Source organism: Cephus cinctus, unplaced genomic scaffold (assembly GCF_000341935.2).
Source record: "Cephus cinctus unplaced genomic scaffold, Ccin1 Ccin1_scaffold0566, whole genome shotgun sequence".
Classification (NCBI taxonomy): domain Eukaryota; kingdom Metazoa; phylum Arthropoda; class Insecta; order Hymenoptera; family Cephidae; genus Cephus; species Cephus cinctus.
Genome location: NW_014333218.1, coordinates 64,591 through 81,359, shown reverse-complemented (window position 1 = coordinate 81,359; position 16,769 = coordinate 64,591). Strand labels below are relative to the sequence as shown.

The window sequence follows — 16,769 nt, the reverse complement described above, 5'->3', positions numbered from 1 at the left end:
TTTTTTTGGGGGGGGGGGGGTCATCTATGAATCCCCACATTGGGTACGGCCCTGAGAACGTCTCTAGGCCCTCTAGGATTCCTCATGAGGAACTAATGACGGACTTATGGGAAATCATTTGGAAGGATGGCATTCGCATCTCGACGTCGTTAACTTAACGACAGCGGGCTATCACGATTAATATTAATATCGCAACGTGGCGTTAGCGTCCCGACGTCCCCCTCTACGAATCTATCAGTTTTAGGTTAATTGCACGTTGACGATAATAGGGGCATTCTGGCGTACACGTGATCGTTGTGGGTTAGGTTGGTACTGTGAAAAAAAAAATTGGTACCCTTGTATCATGAGTTTCGCTGAAGATTTCAATGTTCGTTATATTAATTTAACGTTCGAAAGTTTTGCGCGATTTTAGTTACACCCGCAAACCGCCAGGCGGCGACTCGTGTGTAAATTAGCGGCTGGACGGGCCCCCCCGGTAAGCACAGGTCGATTCCGCGTTACCGCGTCGAAGGACTACAGAAGTAATCTGGACGTGGGCCAGGAGCTAATTCCCGCAGTTTGAGTTGATGAAGAGAACGAGACTGTTCCAGCACGAAGCTAGTTAAACTCGAGCCACTTCTATTTCCGGTTTGTACCTAATAGCGGCCGCTAGGCGCGCAACCCTGTATAACAGACTCCGCTCGGGCTCTCCTTTCCCTGTATATCCAAGCCTCCTAAGCACGTCTATTCGTCGAAAGTATCAACTTTCGTCCGCGATTCTCCAGGCTTGATTACTTCAGCGATTACCTGAAATCCAGAACTGCAATTCATTGGCGTCGTTACGGCTGCCCGGGTCCCTCTCGTCCATAGACCAAGCGATATACGTCATTGGTATAGCCCTTACGGCTATTAATAGAAAGTCCCTAGACTCGATCTAAGACGTCAAAATTCCCTAGGGAAAATGATACCAGGACATTTGACGTCCATTAGGATGCTTATACAAATTGCTGGAAGGAGTTCAGTCAGCTAGCCTTCTAACTGCCGGAAGAGTCCGCGGATCCTCGTGGTCTTCGGGTACCGGAAATGGCCTGGCAAAAAAAAGACGGGGAAACGCTCGCGAGTCCATCTCGTTAGTAAAATGGCGACTCCTTGGATTCTCTCTATCGTTATATCGTCGATCTACTTCGTGGATGGAATTGTCGACGTTATCTTGTTGTCGAACGATTTATGGAGGGGGTGGGAGTTTTCTGCTACCCTCACGAAGTCCGGATTCTCTCTTGCCTAAAAGCAATCTGTCGGTAGGAAGAAAAAAAAACGATACCGACTAATCCGACATCCGGTATATATATATATATATATATATATATATATATATATATCCTATAAGTGATATGGATCGATAACGGGAAAGTATCCACGTTGCTAATACGTTGCTTGATAGGTATCCGCCATTTTATCTTGGCGATATTAACGATAATAACTGACGTATGTATACCGGGTGACGCGCGGAAAACTCATTTCTATTCCTGGTCACGTGCACGTTCCAGGATTAATCCTCCCTGTCGATTTTCTCATGGCTACCGTTCGCCTGCCAATACCTGTCGTGGCTTCCTGTCGCACGCTTTGCCGGTATACGGTCGCCTTTACGAGATGTCAAAATAAGCTGCTGACAGGAGCTCATGAAATTTTTACATGGACACTTCCACGTGGGAATCCAAAGTCACGTGTTTTTTAAATTTTATTTCATATTTTTATTATGCATCCGCTGGCGCGTCAATTGCTGACACCGTAACTGCTTTCATTAATTATATTGCAAAATTAAATTATCGTATTGTACTGTTATACTTTATCATTGGGATATTTGTCAAAATTTTGGTTTTTCTTAATAAATAATTTTTTTTTGAGACCGTATTTTAATATTTTTTTTAGAGCAAACATTTTATCCACTCGATGTGGGTTCTGACTGTTGTACGTGAATATATGTATGGTATATACAGGAGGTTCGGAAACTAAGTCTGTTTTATCTCTTTATTTCTCTAGATTTGGAAATACTCGTCTCTTTCTCGTGTGATTATTGTTCTTCTCTTTTTCTCTCTCTCGCTCCCAAAGATATTCTCTCCCTCTCTATTTACCTGACGCTCGAGCGCTTCCAAACCAGACTACCAAACCAAAACCGATTGCCCGGTCCTCTTTCGCCAATTTATTTGCAATGCACTCGTTGTACTTTTTACGATGCAGCCTCCCTACGCGTCTGCTCATAGGACAACAAAGGCCGCCGAGCTAGCCCGAAAATTCTAACAGGATGGAATCGTTTACGGGTTTCCGTCAAACAATGAAATTCAGGACGCATGGAAACTGCAAGAACATTGTGTTACTATGGGAAAAAAGGGGAATTGGTCCTCTCGCCGTTTCAACGTAGCACGAAGAGTGGAGAGGTTAAATTTGGGATGTTCCAAAAATTTTTGAAAAATTTCCAAAACTTCACCCGCACGATCCATTCGCCCTCTGTGCCAACGAAGTGTATTCGGGGATAAGGTAAAAAAGAATTGAAATAAAAAAGGTAAGCAATTTATCCCTAGGGAAGAAACACTCGGGGCTTCTCCGGGAAATCAGTGCAGGTAAACGAGCCGGCACGTAGGAGCTGGAGATTTTTGAAAGTGGACGTCCGTTGGTATAAGGGTGAATCAGGCGTGTCGCGCCTGCGTCCTATAGCCGGGGGTGACTTAAAACGAAGAGAGAAAAAAGAAAGTGGAGGCTGGACCAGAGTGAGAGAATGAGAAAGTAAGGATTTCAAGTGGGAAGGGTGGAAAGTACCCAAGGCATTCGAGAGAATGAGTATAGGAAAGGGGGTGTAGCGGGGTGTGGTATGGCAGGTCGGCAGTAAGGAAGGTAGGCTGTGGTAAGGGATGAAGGGGGGTTGTATCTCCCAAGGGATGAAAACGTAGCCGATGCGCTCTGGAGATTCTCTGGCCGGCGGCCAAACATCCAACAAGCAAGAAACCCTCCACTCGATTCCATCCACTTCACCCTACCTATCCCCCCCCTCCTACCCTTAAAGCATCCCCCCCCTCGTAACTCCTGAAGGGTGCGTCCCAACGCTATATGGGTACCCATAACCCTCGTGCTTTCTCCTCTCTACGTTAAGACCAGTCTTGGCCTCTGTGATTACAGAGCGTCGCGGCGCTCGCGTCTGGACGTACGAAAATATTCCGGACGTTCGTTTGCATCCCTTATTTGTTTGGTTTTTATTAATGTCTATACGCTTTGCCCTAACTAAACTCGATTCTTTTTCTTTTCACTATGTTATCTTAACCCTTCAAGTTTCGTCCGGGGTCGAAAGTTCATCCCCGAGGTTTTACACTCGGGCAAACTAATTGCGAACTGTGGCTCGTTTTTCTTTTGTTCCGAATAGAATTTTCATAACTTTGGAAAATTTTGTAGTTTTTTTTTTTTTTTCAGAAAATTTTAGTCTATTCTTTCAATTACTTATTAGACTCGCTGCTGGACCTTTTTGTAAGGGTTGAAAACTTTAGCCCACCGTTTTATCACTCGAGCGTACCTGACCGCCTCTTTTCTATATCGGATCGATACACTTTTTATGTACTCTCGCAAAAAAATAGCGGTCCAACCTCGATCTCCTGACTTCTTCACTGGATCTTACGATCGTCCAGCTTGAAAGCAGGGATACGGTTCCCTCGTGTTATGACGTGGAACTTCCTCATAAATAATAACGCACTGGGAACGACGTCTAGCTATACTTTGTTGCCTCTGGTCTTATGGGGAGACAAGTTTTCTCTCTTTTTTTTTTACCGCACTCCGTCCCTTCGATAATCACCCATATGTATACAGCGACCGAGTGTATAAGCCGCGTATGATGTAAATATACGTCTATAAAATAAGGGTTCGTGTCCGCGCTATTGATATAGCACGGACTAGAACCATACACGTGTAACCGGAACGAATACGGCAGAAACCTGTTACTATTATCAGAACTGACAGAGATAGATTTAAAAAGACCAATCGCAAATTCAGCAATTTTCGAAATAGCTCGAGCACGGATTGAATTTGATTTTTCTGCGGTCTTTCTTTTTTCAAAAATATCACCCCAGACGTGGACGGATCGTGCAGCTTTATTAAAGTAACAGGTGTCCCGGCTGCGCGAGACTGTCCGTTACCGTTATCGTTATCGTTACGCCGCCCGTGACAAGTGTCCGTAATTGTCAGCAACTTTGTCCCCCCCCCCTTTTGAAATTTCCCCTCTCCCCTTTTTTCCCCTCCGCCCCAATAAAGTATGCAGACTTAACGACTCCACGTATCGTCGTACAAAAGCTTGTAAAGCTCTCGTCGAAACCCATTACGACGTCTATACCAGCAACGACGCCGGGCGTCGTTAATTTTTTAAAAATATAAGACAGTTTGAAAAACAACTTTGAAAAAAATTTCAAAAAATAAAAATTCACATTTACCATACCGAATTAACGGTAACACCCGTTCCTCAAAGAACCCACCGTGATTTACTTTTTTCTCCCAAAAATATAGTCTTCAACTGTTAGTCGCGTCGTTCCAATGAGTTCTCGACCAAAAACTCGAGTTATCAAACCCAACCGAAACAACCCAGACAGCAGCCATGTTCCCGTTGCCCTATCACTCTCGAAATCTGAAACTCCAAGTAGCACCCTACAACGCTCCCAGCATCCCAGAATGATGGCTGCCTGTTTCTCAAGAAATTTGAAGGAACCCAAGCTAACCTCCAAAAAAAAAAAAAAAAAAACACATCAAACCACCTGGTTAATTTCCAAGCCAATTTTCAACGCCTTAACCAACCTCACCCACTGTCTTACGCGCATTACCAAATCCCTCGTATATTTAAACTATCAACTTCAGCCTTTGAAGTTGATGCCGATTACCCATAAAATTATCAACAGTCGCGTTGATAAATGCTCGGCGTACTTATTTAATGGCCTCGTAACCTCTGTTCCAGAATACTTGATGACGGGAAGTCCACGAAGCTACCCAGCAAGATCACCAGGCGTCGCCTCGACCCCCACAGTTACTAGGTGAGTCGATATCCTCCTGAACTTTTATCTTAACGCAAAGGAAGAGGAGCCAGAGGGACGCACAGTGGAAAAGCCTCTCGGGCTTTCATCGCAGTTCCAAACTGTTTTGAATCCCAGCGAATTAGGAGCGTCGTTACGGACCTCACCTACCTCCCCTCCCGCCCTCTGTCTCGCAGCAACGCCACCCTGCCTCCCTCCCACCCTCGCCTACTTAGGTCCTCGTACTACGCCACCGAGCTCTTGTCCAACCTCTGCCTAACTCTACTCGTAAGAGAGCTTGAACTTTGCCGGAAAGTTCCCTGGCGCGATCCTTGTTTTACGAGCGGCTTTAAATCCGAAGCCTTATCCCTAGATTGGGTTACTATGCGAAAAGGGGGGGTTGACTTTTCAGACTCCATTTTTTTTTTTACATTTCGTTCTCTCGAATCGATACGGTGTACAGACTATATGGAAAAATGAAGGATTGGGGAATGTAGGATAAATGAAAAAAAAAAGTAAGTAGACTGCACCGGTGAATTTAATATATTTTTTGAGCCTTAATTTGAAGAAAAAAAAAAATTATCAGGCTTATCGAAGAATTGTATTTATGCATAATCGTGTTTGTGTTCGGGAAATTTATTGAGGGCAGGTGGGGCGGGTTATCCATAAAGAGGAATTGATAGGCCTACGTGATGTCGTACGTTGTCATTTTTTATTTTGTTGGTCGGTTTTTTTTTTTTTTTTTTTAAAATGAAATTTCGATAGTGAAAAACAAATGGCATTTAAGGGAGTACCGTGTTTGTCGATAGTTGAAAGATCTTTTTTTTTTTTTTCTTAGTGGCTACCGAGCAGTGTAAAGGCACTTTTTATGTCTGGCATTGAATCAGCCGTTTCCACTTAACCGTTCAAACGGCACTTTAGGCTTCCCTTAGAGCCACGGGAAAATTGGTTCTTTGGGTGTACCGGGTCGGACCTTACGTCATTGCTGAATGCGTAGGACAGACGTAAACTGTGGAAAGGTAATCAACGTGTGTTAACTGTACCTTTAATGGGATTAGGATATATTGGATTTAAGTGACGTTTTACGGAGTCAATCGGGATGAAACGAGGTGACTGAAGTCGTAAGGTTTACGTGGATATTGGACGATAGGGAAGTGATGACGGAAAAAACGTTGATAACATTGAAAAAACTTTTTCATCTTACAGAATCACTGATACACGGTTGTCTGGGTTTTTTTTTTTTTTTTTTAAATTACGTAAAATATATCAAATTCGTAAATTGTATCTCGAATATTTCCCGTACGCATTTGGACAATCGAGGCGATTAATAGGCAACTTTTATTCTTGAATACATATCTTGGTAAGATTTTTGAAAAAAATTGCAAAAAAAAAGTCATCAAAAATATTAAAGACCAGGTTTCAAGAGTTGATACACATATATGAGTATGTGGCTTCTTCGCGTTTCTCTGATTAGATCTTACAACTGATTTACGTGTCAAATGAAAATTTTGGTGTCATCCCCAAGATCAAGATTGAGCTAAAGAATATATATATATATATAGCCGATTCGTAGCCCTCTGTAAATTCTTCGAGCAGAATCCCTCTTTGTAGGTGACGAAAAAGAAAGACGATCGAAAGTGGAGTGCGGTTCTTGCTGAGGTAAAACTTTTTGAGAATCTAAATGAATCGGGCTGCTGCCAGGAGTTGAAATAACCGAGTTGGTACAGGGGGGATTGGTTCTTAGGACGAGTGGGGGGGTAGGTGGGGCAGGGCGAGGAGAAGGACGGTCGTCCGTAAGTACAGAAGGAAGAAGTCTCCACTAAAGATGTTCCAATTCAAATGAGACGAACTTTTAAAATATTTAGAATGTTGAACAGCACCCCTTCGAAGCTTTTTTCGAGGTGGGGGGTTGGCAGGGTGGAGGGTACCCCCCCGGCTGTCCTTTTTCCTCCTTATTCATTCTGTTGAACCTCCCCTTACTCACCACTCCCTACCACGAGAACGTCTCTTCATCCCCTCTCCCTCCCCCCTCCCGCCCCTATTAACTTCGAAATTTCAATCCACCACCCTTTTGTAACACAATTTTTTTTTTTACTTCAAAATTTTCACACCTCACGTCCATCGTCTCTTTTCACTCTACGACCACCTCCCTCCCCCCCCTTCACCCCTCTTATTGGATTTTCACCCTTTTTTCACGTTTCAGTGAATTCTTCGTCTATTCTCGGATAGGGCTTACTTAGTCTTTTCGTCGAGTCCTCAGTGTATGAAGACACGTGGTAGTACCACGTGTGCTCATGTGTACGCGTCAAGCTGTATAGCTATATATATATATATGTTTCACCTTTGTATCGTAACGATCGACGTGCATCCTTTGGTCGCGTCGGTGAAGATGCGAAGAAAAAAAAAGTGGGGGGTGGAAAAAAAATAAAAGAAAAAAAAATGGGAAATCTGAGAGTAACGGTCAGCCCTGGTGAGTTCGTCGCGCTCGAATGGGAATCTGGGTCGTTAAGGGTTGGCGCGAGGGCAAGAGGTCACGCTAGGTTGCCCGTTGGGGGCTGAAAACGTCAGAAACGAGAGACAGCAAAGGTTTTAAGTACAGTGAGTTCTTACTTTTTTTTCTCTCTCTCGTTGCCCCAGCAACCGAGCACCTTCCGTCTCGCTGACCTGCCGTTTTCCGGTGATACAGATTGGACCTTTCGTATTTATTCTTTTAACGTTACCATCCCGTGCCGCTTCGCGCGACCTTATGACCTCGCGACTCCTGGACCCCTCCCCCTCGTGCCCATGCTGTTTGTGGGGGAGGGTCGTTAAAAGCTTTTAAAAAATTGTCAACCGCGTCACCTAAGTGCACTTGCACTTTGACCTGTTACACAATTTTTTACTTGAAAAAAATTTTTTTTTTTGATTTTCCAAAAAATCGTGACGAAATATCGAGTGACGAATATTGCGTATAAATCATTTTCTTTTTTCAAACCATCCTTTTCTACCACTACGTGCAGTTTGACGTTAGACGTGAAACTTGGCGGATCATTCGAAACTACACTCAAACGGACTCGGACAGTACAGACATTGACTACCCGTCACGGAACAGTATAAATTAATCAAACACTGATCCCACGTGACGACTTAAACCCAGTTTCCAATAGGTTTCTACATCTCTATGAGAATCGATCGTAGCTCCTCCTGCAGGATAAGGCGTTACGCGTAAAAAATACATTGCGAGCCAACGATTTACTCCTGGCTCCTTCTTCTCTTATGACGTTCCTGGCATCCCTTAAAAAAAAATCCTGGTGACCTTTGACCTCGCTCATTGAACCTTTCCAAAAAAAAAAAAAAAAAAAAAAAATTGGCGTGCGTCTCCCCCCGTCGTCGCAACTCGACTGCATTGTGCACAATGCACCGTCACAAAATATCTGGAAGAATAAAGTCAGTCTCGCCTATGGGAATTGTAAACGGTGCCTTTATAACCTGCCGGCTTGGTAACAGGTACAGCCTATACACCGTAGAGAAATTTCACGGTAAATCATTATTTTATCCCGAGCTATAGCCGATACGTGTTAACTGTCGCGTGAATGGGAATCGTGGGTAAAAGAGTAAGAAGAAATAATTCTTGAAGCGGCTTATACCGAAGGACGAGGGGTCGTGGACCAGGTGAAGGATGGGGAGGCGGGAGGGGGTGTTCTTGGAAGATGAAAATTTTGCTAAATATGTAAAAAGCCGAATTCTAATTTTCAACCTCTTGAAGTAACTTCAAACCAATCATGGGGCTCTCCCCGTGCGCGCGCGCGCAAGAGTAAGCAAGAATGCACCTCGGGTCGGCTGGTAATGCGATTACCGACCGCGAAATAAAGAAAATTGCCTGGCTTTTGCGAGGCGCAAGAGGCGGCGCCCTGGCTCGTGTCTGGCTTGGCCTTTGCGAAAGTATGCAACGTGTTTTTTCTCCGACATATTTTCGTAGCCAGGCATCGCGTCTAGTGTATTGCGCTTCTTTCCACCCCTTTTCCAATCCCATTTTATCCTTTATATCCTCCTCTCTCACTTTGTTTCTATTTTTTTTTTCTTTTTTCCGTACCTTGACTCGTACCCTGCCTCCTAGACCTTTTTTCTATTTTTTTTTCTTTCTATTTTCATTTTTTCTTTTTACTTTCACCCTATCCTTCCCTAGACGGAAATTCAAATTACCTCACGCGAAATTGCCTCGAGGCTTAATTCATTGGCATATCTTGTCCTTGAAGGCAACTCTCGTTTCCGTACGGGTGATTTTTATTTTTGCAATTGTAAAACAATGGGGGATCTTGAGGTATGAAAAATCAGCCTGGCAATTTTTTTTTTTCACGTCTCGCGAAATCTTGAAGGATATTTTTTTTTTGAAATTATTTCTTTTTTTGTTTTTTCCAACCCCAATGCCAAATCAGATAAATTGTATCGCTTAAAGGGATGAATGTTGCGCGCGATCCTCTCGTAACTGTATTCGAAGTGGCGCTCCTGGCTGGCGCATCAAAATTGCACAATGGACTTACTGGACCGTGGGCCGCCGATATTCGAGAGCCGCATCCCCTATTGCTATTCTATGCATAATCCATGGATCGAGGGTGCATAATTGCATCTAGATAAAACAGGTGAATCGGCAATCCCGCCGTAGACTCGACAGGGATGCTCTATACACTTGGTGCTGATCCCATCACTGTGCCTCCCTGACCCCCCTGCCCTCTTTTAAACCACCATAATTTTTTTTAACGGCCACGTATTTCCTAATGGTGTTTGGCCACGGGGCTGCGTTTGTAATGCTATGGCAAACTCCCATGCAAATAAGGCTATCCTCGCTAGGGGATGTTTCCCAGAAACGATTCGGTCTTTAAAAACAATTTACCAAGGGTAACTGCTCTCCCTGAGGGATTGGTTGCCTATCAAAATTCTACCCGTGGATTTTCTCGAAAAAAAAAAAAAAAAAAAAAATCACCCTTAAACCTCAAATTGTTACACCGTAAGGGTTATCGGACTTGAAATTCTTGCTAAATATAATCCGCACTTGTTAAATGCAAAATATTTTCTGGTAACGTTAAAATTTGCTTTTATGCGGTTAATTTAAAAAAAAAAAAAAAAAAAACAGTGAAACGTATGGCGGGAAATTTGAAAAGGCTTACTTAGCACAGGATAATTTGTCTAAATGAAAGTATGCGGGAGGGATGACTCGTATAAGTAATTATACGATTACCGGAAGTATTCACGGTAATCCGAGACTGCGCGAAGTGGAACACGAACTCGAATTCACCGCGAAATTAACCATCCGGCACGCCAGCATATTCGATCCAGATAGATGGCAGACATTACGTCGACAATATTATAATCCCAGAGCGTTACGCTTCGTTATACAACAGCAGTGTTACCAATATTGAAGTACGATATGGATGAAAAGCTTTTGCCAATTTCGAATCTATCAAATTCGATTATACTCACTCACCGTTTTGTACTGCCGATAATACCGCGTTATCCGAGAACTCATTTGGATGAAAATTTAATAACGAAAAAAAAAAAAACATAAAAAAATTGCTCTTTCATTCGTATTTAAATTTAACGCTTTTAAGTTTAAACTTTGAAAATAGCACTACCAAATCTCCCATAAAATTTCAAAATTTATTCATCCTCCAAAAATTACAGCTAAAATGAAGTGAAAGATTTTTAACAAAATTTGAATCTCCCGCCACCTTTTTTCTATCGTTAATTTCGCAATATCGTTAATAAAATTCCCATAACACGAACGTCTAAAAAAAGTCAAAAAACTGCTTATCGTAATTAAAGATTTTCAAAATCAGCCATCGAAGCAACGCTTATAAAAGCTACCTCGACAATGCATTGGAAAGCAGCAAGATTCGTCAGACTGCAAAGAAGTCTCCCCGGCAAAGTTAACCTCTTCGCGTGAAGTATAAGCTAGGATTTGCGAGGAGAAGCGTGAGAGGGAGCGAGCGCGATACTCGGGCTACGTGTATATCCCGAGAGAGATAGAGAAACGTGTAAAAGTGCCTTCGCGGCCATATGCACACAGTGAATTCGTACGTAGTAAAAGTCGTGGTCACGTGTGCTCCACGTGTTACGCTGCTTCTTGCCAGAGCGAAGAAAATCAAGCACGTTTACCGGCTCAGTCAGAAGTAGAATTCATGGCCGCTACGGTTACCATTGGTTACTCGAAAGCCGAAGAAGGGTCGGTGCAAGGGGACGAAGCGAAGCGCGCGCAAACGTATTGCGAACACCAGCAGGCCGAAAGTACGTGTTACCTGGGTAACCCTAAGCGCAGCGGGGGTCTCCTAGCCCTGCCAATCTCCATTTTTTTCTTCTCCACGTACCTCTGCCTGTCTAGCCTGTCTGCATCCCTTGCAGCGAACCCTCTATTTTTTTTCTTTTTTTCTTTTATTATTCCCCCGAAGGCTCATCGACCAGCCAATCATGCACTATTCAGAGTGACACGAAACGGCCCGACTCGGAATAACGGGACCGCCCGGTATAGCAGCCACTGACAAAGTAACCCCTCTGCGATTAAAGCGGACAAGACTGGCTGAATGGCTGCCAGCATAAATTAGCATTTACGTCGAGGCTACGGAAAAGCACCCCTAACGCTTTTGGACACGCACCATCTAAATACCTTGTATTCTTTGCGCGTACGCCTTTTACTCCAATTAGATGGGGGGAGGATGCTCAAGTGAGTTTAATGGACTCTCTACGGTCAGGGGTGAGTCTGCACACCCCTTTTTTTGAAAACCCCTTCTTAATGATTTCTAGATATATTATTTACTGTCTACCCTTACTGTCTTTGCATGTATCTGTACGCTGGTGGTTACGTCACGAGTGTACGGTATGGTGTGAGGGATCTTCGTAGGGGTAGGTTAGGGGTGGATAATTTGTACGGTAACTCGAGACACTGCCTAAGATTTTTTTTTTTTTTTTTTTTTTTTTCATTGGATCAACGTGGATTTTTTGTACGGTAACTCGAGACACTGCCTAATTTTTTTTTTTTTTTTTTTTTTTCTTCATTGGATCAACGTGGATTTTTACGATGATCCGTTTCAGGCCCTTTTGTAGTTTGGAATTTGGTAACAGGGCAGCCTGCCAGTCAGTCGGTGAAACTGGCTGGAACGCTACCGGGGGTAGCAGTGGTAGTTTCTGGAATGAGTAATCGAATCTAAACGTCGCGCGTCAGATTTCAGACTAGCCGCCCCTTTGTTCGCGGAATTCGATTTGTTCTCGCGTTTTATCGACTCGAAGTGCATTTGCTCTCGGCGCTCGGTTGAAAAAGAGCAAATTTTTTTTTTTACACTACCCTTCTTTCCTTCGCTTCTTTTCTGTCTGTTCCTTTTTTTTTTCTTTTTTTTAGCTGGGTACCTCTAGTACTGAATTTCCATGCGCCTTTATGGTTTCGTGAGTATCGTGACACTTTTTTTTTAAAAGCCAAAATTTTAAAAAAGCGTCGACGTACCTTTTTACAAAATAAACGAACCTTCCTCTTGTCTCCGGGACAGTCTTTCCTCGGGACACGACGAAAAGCCATCCTGTCGTGTCGCGAATAATTTGCCCCCGGGCGCAGCGTCGACCGCGAATTCACCGTAAAATAATTCGAATTGTTGCTTTGGGTAAAGCAAACGCTGCCGCGGGTTAAGGGCGCGTTCTTATGCCCGAGGGGAAGACGAGAGGGTAGTTAGAAACTGAAATTTGTATTTAATTTAAACAACCAACCACGATACAGCCGGTACTGGATACAAGATACCCAAAAAAGAAATATCAAAAAAATTTTCCAAAAATAACCGCCCAACAAAAATGAAAAAAAAATGGCATCGCTAAACTCAAAAATTTTCCAAATTCAAAATCATCGTGACTCCTCTCGCGCGTATACCGTCTAAAAAAAAAATGATAAAACGGATCACGTATCTCGAAAACAAAAAAAAAAATCTTTTTTTATTCCCTCGCAACACTCCATTCTAACGAAGTTTAGGAGTTCCTCGCAATAGGTATCTGGCACCCACTATCAAATGTCCCCTATCAAAGATAACTGCCCGAAATAAATGACGATGATCCGTTTCAGGCCCTTTTGTAGTTTGGAATTTGGTAACAGGGCAGCCTGCCAGTCAGTCGGTGAAACTGGCTGGAACGCTACCGGGGGTAGCAGTGGTAGTTTCTGGAATGAGTAATCGAATCTAAACGTCGCGCGTCAGATTTCAGACTAGCCGCCCCTTTGTTCGCGGAATTCGATTTGTTCTCGCGTTTTATCGACTCGAAGTGCATTTGCTCTCGGCGCTCGGTTGAAAAAGAGCAAATTTTTTTTTTTACACTACCCTTCTTTCCTTCGCTTCTTTTCTGTCTGTTCCTTTTTTTTTTCTTTTTTTTAGCTGGGTACCTCTAGTACTGAATTTCCATGCGCCTTTATGGTTTCGTGAGTATCGTGACACTTTTTTTTTAAAAGCCAAAATTTTAAAAAAGCGTCGACGTACCTTTTTACAAAATAAACGAACCTTCCTCTTGTCTCCGGGACAGTCTTTCCTCGGGACACGACGAAAAGCCATCCTGTCGTGTCGCGAATAATTTGCCCCCGGGCGCAGCGTCGACCGCGAATTCACCGTAAAATAATTCGAATTGTTGCTTTGGGTAAAGCAAACGCTGCCGCGGGTTAAGGGCGCGTTCTTATGCCCGAGGGGAAGACGAGAGGGTAGTTAGAAACTGAAATTTGTATTTAATTTAAACAACCAACCACGATACAGCCGGTACTGGATACAAGATACCCAAAAAAGAAATATCAAAAAAATTTTCCAAAAATAACCGCCCAACAAAAATGAAAAAAAAATGGCATCGCTAAACTCAAAAATTTTCCAAATTCAAAATCATCGTGACTCCTCTCGCGCGTATACCGTCTAAAAAAAAAATGATAAAACGGATCACGTATCTCGAAAAGAAAAAAAAATCTTTTTTTATTCCCTCGCAACACTCCATTCTAACGAAGTTTAGGAGTTCCTCGCAATAGGTATCTGGCACCCACTATCAAATGTCCCCTATCAAAGATAACTGCCCGAAATAAATGAAAAAAAATGGCATCGCTAAACTCAAAAATTTTCCAAATTCAAAATCATCGTGACTCCTCTCGCGCGTATACCGTCTAAAAAAAAAATGATAAAACGGATCACGTATCTCGAAAAGAAAAAAAAATCTTTTTTTATTCCCTCGCAACACTCCATTCTAACGAAGTTTAGGAGTTCCTCGCAATAGGTATCTGGCACCCACTATCAAATGTCCCCTATCAAAGATAACTGCCCGAAATAAATGAAAAAAAATGGCATCGCTAAACTCAAAAATTTTCCAAATTCAAAATCATCGTGACTCCTCTCGCGCGTATACCGTCTAAAAAAAAAATGATAAAACGGATCACGTATCTCGAAAAGAAAAAAAAATCTTTTTTTATTCCCTCGCAACACTCCATTCTAACGAAGTTTAGGAGTTCCTCGCAATAGGTATCTGGCACCCACTATCAAATGTCCCCTATCAAAGATAACTGCCCGAAATAAATGAAAAAAAATGGCATCGCTAAACTCAAAAATTTTCCAAATTCAAAATCATCGTGACTCCTCTCGCGCGTATACCGTCTAAAAAAAAAATGATAAAACGGATCACGTATCTCGAAAAGAAAAAAAAATCTTTTTTTATTCCCTCGCAACACTCCATTCTAACGAAGTTTAGGAGTTCCTCGCAGTAGGTATCTGTCATCCCCTATCAAATTTCCGTAGGTCATACGGGACTATAGACCCGGTTACATAAGTGAACCTGAGATAGAGAGGAAGGAAGACGTCGAAGAAGGAGAAAAGTAGATACAAGGAGTCCGGGGGTAGAGAGGAGCTAAGGGAAACGTATGGAGGGTTAAAAAAAGCTCAGCTCGAGTCCCACCCCTCCAGATCGAGTATATCGAAAACACAATGCGCTCGTTATCACGACAACACGTGTATGATATCGGGCCAATCATCCATCAATGCTGGCAGCATAGCTTCGGGCGAACTTCTGGTGAAAGTGGGCTTCGCTGTAAAGGCGGAACCTTTGGGGTACGTTTTTCCCGAGCAAGGGTGTTTTTCCCATCCCTTGGAAACAGCACCCCCCTCATCCGGAACTTTATCCCTCCCACGGCTTTTCCACCCTCTCGAACCATTTACTTTTACAGTCAACCCAACCCCCTGCCCTTACCCAAGGCCACAGCTCCACCCCCTCCTTCCTTACCAACCCCTTCGACACTTGGGTGTATTATCTTCTGGACCACTTCTACGTCGCAGCATCCGTCCCGGAGATGCCTCTCTCGAAGAGTACCAGAACTTGGCGATATCGAGTCTCTTTATTCTCTCGCCATCCTGCCCGACCCCGTCAGGCTAGTCGTAGCTGTAGGGGGGTGGACCAGAAGGGATGGAGATATAGGGGTGGGTCGTGGTCCATTTTGACAGGTTCGTTAAAAGTTCCTGATGCATCTCGCTGCACCTCAACTACCTTGGTCTGGATAATAAGATAATTTCGAGTACGCTGAATCGTGCCTGATAACCGCCACCCCTTTCATCCCCTATTTTATGGCGAGTGGAGGGGTGCAATTTTTACCATGGCCGATATGCCACCTTAGCCCGATCATCGATTTCACAAAGTTACCGCTTCTCACCTGGTGAGACCTCTTTCTTCTACTTTTTCTTTTTCGTCCAAGGGGTAGCTTAAGACCCTCGAAGAAAAATGTCCCAACCCTTTGGAGCACCAGTCGTTTATGATGCTTAAAAGCGCTAAGGGTAAAATGTGGGGGATACACTTTGGTAAGCGTAAAACCCCAAGGGAACGTGAAACCTGCGATTACCGATGGGTTTTCGAGCTAATTTTTTTTCTCCCGCTCCCTTCCTTCGCTATGAATCTTTTTTTTTTTTTTTTTTTTTTTTCGTACAAACTTGCACCTAATTCACTGCGCTACGCGGCATCGACGTGGCGCCACAGTACGCTGCTCTTTATACCCCAAGAAGGGAGGGGAAGGACCCATCACTCAAATTTAAAGAGCTTCCCGCATTCGGGTTTATTTTCTATTCGTACGTCCTTTTAATCCGGCTGCGTTATTCTCATAGAAGCCTGTGATAGATGGCCGTTTCGAACGACGCCCTGCGTCGAGACGCCTCCTATTAACGAAAACCATCTAGTTTGGCTAATCTCTATCTATCTCTCGCACTATCACAGAAAATCCGCCAAATTTTGAAAACACTCGTTCGGTCCTATTCGATCTTAAAAATATTTCCGCAAATTTTCGAAATATTTTTTTAACTTTTCAAAAACCATCCACCGACTATCAAACGCTAGTTAAAAATTCTCTCGTCACTCTGCATCCTGCATACCCAACAAAATTTTTCGAAATCCACAGTTGCATTTATATAATTTGCATACGCGAAACTCAGAATATATTTTACCTCCGTCTATTTCGCATACCTCGATGAAAAACTTACGTCTCGAATTTCAGTTACAAAATTACCAGCCAGACCCGCGCTTAATTATTACGTAGCTCGAGTTACCTAGCTAAAGAAAATTGTACGTCGCTAACAGAAGAAAGCAGATACACTGATTCCAAATTTTCACAGTAGTATGCTAACGGAAGGTACCAACGAAATAGAATGACACATTAATTGGAGATACGAATGAAAAAATTTGTTCGAAAACAAAAGTCACCAAAAATTGTAATAAAAATAATTTTTTCAAAAAAAAAAAAAAAAAAAAAAA

At 43.0% G+C, this 16,769-nt stretch overlaps 1 protein-coding gene across 7 annotated transcripts in view; it reads left to right on the top strand.

Annotated features, from left to right (window-relative positions):
- Positions 1-16,769, top strand: part of LOC107268593 (teneurin-a) — a 233,321-nt gene that overhangs the window by 156,932 nt on the left and 59,620 nt on the right. For all 7 annotated transcript variants that reach the window (XM_015741516.2, XM_025085864.1, XM_025085865.1 and 4 more), the window contains one exon: positions 4,961-5,036. In XM_015741516.2, coding sequence (XP_015597002.1) covers positions 4,961-5,036 — 76 coding nt within the window. The remainder of the gene's footprint in view (positions 1-4,960; positions 5,037-16,769) is intronic.